At 38.0% G+C, this 6,541-nt stretch overlaps 2 protein-coding genes and 1 pseudogene across 2 annotated transcripts; all 3 read right to left on the bottom strand.

The window, feature by feature from the left end:
• Positions 1 to 1,184: 1,184 nt before the first annotated feature.
• LOC100785011 (uncharacterized) lies at positions 1,185 to 2,865 on the bottom strand. The gene is made up of 4 exons (XM_006574136.1): positions 2,621 to 2,865; positions 2,021 to 2,123; positions 1,445 to 1,880; positions 1,185 to 1,357 (listed from the first exon to the last, which is right to left on the bottom strand). The coding sequence occupies exons 1-4, from the start codon at positions 2,863 to 2,865 to the stop codon at positions 1,185 to 1,187; spliced, it is 957 nt and encodes a 318-aa protein (XP_006574199.1).
• Positions 2,866 to 3,679: 814 nt separating this feature from the next.
• Positions 3,680 to 4,579, bottom strand: LOC102667998 (uncharacterized). The gene has a single exon (XM_006574135.1). The coding sequence runs from the start codon at positions 4,577 to 4,579 to the stop codon at positions 3,680 to 3,682; it is 900 nt and encodes a 299-aa protein (XP_006574198.1).
• A 531-nt stretch (positions 4,580 to 5,110) lies between these two features.
• On the bottom strand, positions 5,111 to 5,948 carry LOC121174743 (uncharacterized; annotated as a pseudogene).
• Between the last annotated feature and the right edge of the window lie 593 nt (positions 5,949 to 6,541).

Genomic DNA, 6,541 nt, shown 5'->3' with positions numbered 1-6,541 from the left:
GAACCCCCTACACTGCTCTTCGAAGTGTGGCTCGAAGAAAACCCTACATACATTGTAGGTAAAGTTGGTGTATGCTAAGTTTCCTTGGGTGTTCATGTTTTATTGATGATAATAATAATAATAATACGTCTTCAGTTGCAATATTGCTGATTAAGGTACGAGGAAAGCTTCAAGTTTCGTGCCATTTTGTTACATCTCACTGCCATTGTCATTGTTTGGGTTGGAGGTAAGCTTGGTCTCTTTTTCATTTGTAGTATAGTTTACTCCTTTTCACTGCCATTGTCTCTGTTTCAGTGGGTGTTCACTCTTTTTCATTGTCACTGCCATTGTCACTGTGTGTAAAAGTAATATAGTTTACTAATTTGTCCTGTACTTTTTTGTTCAATGCTGTAAATAGTGGTTAGGTATGAAGTGAGTGATTGGGTTAGTGAAAATTGATTGGGCAAGGTCTGAGCAAAAAGTAGGTCCATCTATTGTCTGCGTTGCTTTTTGTAGTTTCTTCGACAATTTTCAGGTATCCCATTTCTTTAATTTTTTTAATCTTTGATACTAGTTTACGTGTGTGAACTGCAATGCATTGATTGTTGGTGTTGCTGTAATGTTTGAATGTAAAAACAACAAATAGTTGCTTCTACTTTTTTATGGTATCACCTGATTTTATGGGGTAGAATTGATTCTTATGTGTCATCCAAACATGATAGTAGCTCTTTTACATTTGGGATGTATAGTAGGGTTTTTAGTTAGAGGTTATTTAGGAATGGATGTTGTGTTCATATGCTTGGGGTATAAGAGAATTGTTTAGTAGCCATGTTCATTCTCCTTCTGTTATATGAAATTGTTTGTGGCAATCATAACTGATTTCATTCTCCTTCTGTTAAATGAAATTCATGGGATTAGATGTGTGGTATTGAGCATCCATACAAACTTAATGGTGAATCATAATTATAGAGCCATAAAACATTTTGAAGGATATAAGTATTTTTCTATTTTACTTTGACTATGATTTTCTGTGAGTTGTTGTTTTCTTTTCCCCTTTGTTTTCCCTGTGCACAAGTCCAACTCTCCAAGCCTTGCTCTACTTCCCTAATCCTCATATGTAGACACCAAAATAAGGTATCCCAGAACTGCTTTATGAATCTGAAATTAATGCCATCAGGACCTGGGCTGTTATCATTGCCACATTCCTAAACTGCATTTTGTATTTCTATCTCCTGAAAAGGGGCCACAAGCATGGCATTCTGCTGTTGGTCTATGGTTTTGAAAGTAATACCATCAATCTTAGGTATATGACTATCTGCTTCTTGAAATCTCTTGGAGAAGAAGGTTTTGATTTCTTCCTTCACCTTGTTAGGTTCAACTATCCATATACCCTCAATGAGTAGTCATTTAATGCAATTTTTGTTTGTATTTGCATTCATCCTGATATGGAAATATCTGGTGTTACAATCTCCCTCCTTTAGCCATCTTGATCTAGATTTCTGCCTTAGCAATGATTCATGGGCTTGGGCAGCCACCCACAAATCTTCTTGCAACTGCTTTCTTTTACAAATTTCCAAATCAGTCATCTGTCTATGCAATGTGTCCTCCTCTAGCTTATTTAGCTCCTCTTCCAAGTTCTGGACTTTTTTAAAGCTATCCCCATATTCTTCCTTGTTCCATATCTTTAGTCTGCACTTCAGCCTTTTGATTTTTTCTTTTAATACATATGCTCCCCATCCTAAAACTTGGACAGAATTCCAGCATTGATTTACTACTTCTCTGAAGGACTTATCTGTTAACCAGCAGTTTAATATCCTAAAAGGTTTAGGACCCCAATCAACATTGTTAGATCTAAGTAGAAATGCTGCTTTAGAGGCCCCTCTTCTAATCCTCTCCAACCCCTGTACTTGGAAGTCATAATTCTACTCCAAAATTGGTCTGGTTGCTGAAACATCAATCATTTCCATTTAATTAGAAGAGCTTTGTTGAGAGCCTTGATGTCTTTGATTCCCAATCCTCCCCTTTCTCTAGAGGCACACACTTGACTCCAAGCCACCCAAGCTATCTTCCTCCCTTCTAGATTGCCACCCCAAAGAAAGTTTCTTTCAATGGCAGTAAGTCTATTAATCACTGCTGTAGGGGCTCTGAGAAAAGACATAAAAAACAAGGGCAATGTTGTTAAGACAGCATTAATTAAAGTGATTCTGCCAGCCATTCATATACTTTTCTGGTTCCATTTATTCAGCCTAGATAACCATTCATCAGAGACTAGCACTCTATCCAATTTTCTTTTGCATGATCCATTTGGCCTAACCCAAGTAAAGGGCTTACCCACACAAGGAATGTCATCTACCTCCATAACAGCAAGCCAATCATTGAATTCAACTATAAGATTAGTATCTGGATTACTGTGATTGCTTCCCATTCTTTTAGAGAGATGTCTAACACAATTAAAATCCCCTACAAGACACCAGCAATTAACTTGGGACTGAATCTTCCTTCTACTCAAACTCTACCACAACTGTCTTTTACCTTATATATCACAAGAAGCATAAATATTGGCCACAACAACTCTGTGCATGTCAGCCAACCAAACCCCTTCCAACATAATGAACCCCTTTTCAGAAATTCTGAAATCAACCTGGAAGTTTTTGTTATTCCAAACACACAGCAGCTTCGCTCCGCAGCAGTGTTCACAGCTGGGTGCCATTCCCAAGCAATATCTGGGTGCCCCCACAAGGCCTGGCAAGCTGCCTTATCAAAAGAGTCCCTCTTTGTTTCTTGCAAACAGAGAAGGTCCACCTTCAACTTCCCAACCAAGTTCCTGATAAAGGCCCATTTAATACCTCTACCCAGCCCTCTAATGTTATAGGATAGAATATTCATCTATGGGCTTTCCTACTACCCAACTCCATAGTTTCTTTTCTATCTCTGGATTCCATATTGGCATAGTTTTGGATAAAGTCAAAATGGTCTGTATCTGCCTCCATGCCTATGCTTTTTCCCAAATTCCATAGTTGCTGAGCCTCTTCCAACACCTCTGTATTGCACTCAATTTTACTTTTTGACCTCCTTTCTGCTTCAAAATGACTCTGGTTTTGGGCCTTGTCCTTGGTACTTATAATATGACTAGACATAAAATTTGTGAGTACTTTAGTACCTCTGCACATAAGTGTATGCTTGCATGTGTCTCCAACATAGGTGTATCAATGCTACGTAGCAAATTAAATAATATCCATTTAATTAGGATTACAAGGCAGACAAATAAAAGGTACTACACGCTTTCCTTAACCACAAAGTCAAACCAGTTCAATATTCTCTCTTTAAAATCTGTTGGGATTTTTGCATCCCTTTTCAAACAAACCATAAATACAGAGTTGTTATGCAGAATTGTAAGTGACAAAATAGAAGCCATTACACATATAGATACCAAACTATAGTCGTGGATATGATATATAACGTGAAAAAAACTCATATGAAGCATTAATTCCATCTTCGGGGTTAAGTTTCATAGACCCCAAGTTGGCCACGTGAAATTGTGATGCATTTTTTTTTAACCGCCAAAAGTAATTGTATTATATTAATAGATAAGAGTGCCAGGGGTACTACAACTAACACAGGAGAAAGATCTCCTGATAAGATACAAAAGACATGAGCCCCACATGAGAAACACCACAACCCCAACCCTACAAAGCAAAACTTAAGCAAAGGCTAAAGACATTGCTGAGGACCATTGGTGAAAAGGAACACTGAAATTCTTTTCCCACCCCTTGAGCCAAGTCCAAGTGAGGAAAATACAACTGTCCACCAACTTAGAGATGTCAAACGAATGATTGTGAAACACCAAGTCATTCCTGGATTTCCAAATTGACTTTCTAGCAGCCAACCACCAAATCTTCCATCTTCTATTGGTGTCCTTTCCTCCAGCTATAGATGAGTGCTGAAGAAAGTTATCCATCGGGCTATATTGGAGAACTCTATCTTTCTTGACCCAAGTGAAGAATTCCCACCACAGAGGCAACACTTTGTCGCAAGTGAAGAACAAATGGGAGACAGTTTCAGGTTGACTTTGACAGAGTGGACATAGGTCATTGTCAAGCTGAATTTGTCTCTTAGATAGATTATCCTTAGAAGGAAGTCTATCCCAAAGCAGTCTCCAAGCAAAAGATAGAACTTTAGGAGGGACTTTAAGGTCCCAAAGCTGATAAAAACCCGAACCTTGAGCTTTAGAGAACTGTTCAGCTTTAATAAGGTTATAGGCAGATTTGGTGGAGAAGATCCCATTAGGTTCAGCTCCCCACATCCAGGTGTCCTTCAGATTGCCACTTATTCTGATAGTTGCGATATAATCTATAAAATTTGAAGCTACCCCCATCTCATTGTCGAACAAATTTCGTCTCCAAGAGAAAGTCCATTCCCACCCATTTTCAGGAAAATAACCTAGGTCTTCCACAATGTGTAATCTTTGGGAAGAGATTTGGTATAATTCTAGAAATTGCTCTTTAAGAGGTACCCCGCCGTCAACCCAAGGGTCTTCCCAGAAAAGAATTTGGTCTCCCCTACTCACCTTCCAAGAGAACTGCTTGGAGACATCCTCCATGTCCGGGTGCTGATTAACATACTTTAAGTCAGACCACCATTAAGAGAAGTATTTCTTTGATGGCCTCTGGTCCAAACCTCTCCATCCCTTGTACTTAGAAATTAGGATCCTGCTCCAAAGCTGGTCTGATTGGTGAAACATCAGCCATTTCCATTTAATTAGGAGAGCATTGTTAAGTGCCTTAATGTCTTTAATTCCCAAGCCTCCCATAGCTCTAGAGTCACACACTTTACTCCAAGCTACCGAAGCTATCTTCTTCCCTTCACAACTGCCACCCTAGAGAAATTTCCTTTGAATTGCAGTTAGCCTATTAATCACTGTTGTAGGGGCCCTGAAAAAAGACAAATAAAACATAGGCAGCGCTGTTAGGACAACATTAATTAGGGTACTTCTGCCAGCCATAGAAATGCTTCTCTGGTTCCATTTGTTGAGCCTAGCCTCGAATTTTCTGATAATGGGTTCCCACACTACCGTTCTTCTCGGATTAACTCCAATTGGAATCCCTAGGTAGCAGAATGGGAAGTTGAGAGCCTAGCCTCGAATTTTCTGAAACTGTGATGCATACTTATTGGAAGCAGCTTCTATCACTAGCAGTCCATTCAGAAATGCCCAGCTGCTTTTGGTCCACCTGCATTAACCCCAATCATTTTCTAAAATATTAATCATTTAAAGGGATTCATAATAATACACCAAATTGTGCAATTACTATCTGTGATTTAATTTACCAGCCATTTTTCTTGATAAGTTGCTCTAAACTTTTCTGGTCAACGTCCATGCCTAAGGACTCCTTTATGCTGGCCAAGGTCACGGTACTTGACTTATGAGAATTCTTTGAATCCTCAAATTTTCGGGCCTGTCCACTATCCATCATAAACATCAAAATATATTACTAGCTTTTATATATGTGTGTGTGTGTGTGTGAATTTCTGACACATAGAAGGGGAAAAAATGTAGAGATGTAGTTAATTTCAAAGTCAAAAAACCTGAATAGTCTCAGACAGTTTGGACATAGCTCTGAGGTGTTCTAACTCTGTCTCCTTCTTTACTCTCCAGTAAGCATTAATTTCTTCTTTGGTGAGTGATCGATTCCTCTCTATTGTAGCTGCAACAATAACAAATTTTTCCTCCGTCAGAAATCACAAGTGACTTATGATCTAGACTCGACCAAGAGGTGAAGCATAAGTGCATAACATAATACGAGAAAGAAAAAACACTAGTACTAATTAATTAATTAATTATCTGTACCTCATTTAGGATCCAAGATCAGAGAGTCCCATCCTGCCATAAGAGAACCCATTGTATTTGTTGCTGAATTAATTTCTTTATCGTAACAAACTTAGCGACTAAGCCACACTAGCTCCTCCAATGCCTTTCTAAATCGATGACTTGTTTCTTAATATATATATATATATATATATATATATATATATATATATATATATATATATATATATATATATATATATATAAGTGTTGGTCAGTGTAGTGACGAAGCTCTGGATTGTTTCTCTATTTTGTTCTTATCTCTTGGCAAGGTTTTTAGATTGTGATGAGTGGACAAAAGTGTCACATCCATAGGTTTTGGATGTTAAGGGATAATGATGATGATAATGATCCTACTGTGATTCAATTATCTCAAAGCAAAGCAAGGCAATATTTCCATTTGGTTCTAAAGTAGCATAAACCACTATGCAACAAGTAGAGAATTAAGTGGAAACTTCATCAGTTTTTGATCCCGTAGTTGCTTGAACTGGCTTTTCCTTAGAATGAACACGATTCTTTTCACTCTCTGCTAGTTCAGACCCAAAGGAAAAATTAATTTCACAATGGATGCAAAACAACAGCCACAGAAAATGAGACCTATGTTATTTAGGACTAACCTCTAACCCTATCAAACTGCATTTTGAAAATTAGAATTCTTGTAATTCAGCAACTGTACAAATCCAGAGTACAATTGTGTAA

The sequence above is a fragment of the Glycine max genome, chromosome 1, assembly GCF_000004515.6.
Source record: "Glycine max cultivar Williams 82 chromosome 1, Glycine_max_v4.0, whole genome shotgun sequence".
Lineage (NCBI taxonomy): Eukaryota > Viridiplantae > Streptophyta > Magnoliopsida > Fabales > Fabaceae > Glycine > Glycine max.
The sequence above is the reverse complement of the archived record's forward strand: the minus strand, read 5'-3'. Positions and strand labels throughout refer to the sequence as shown.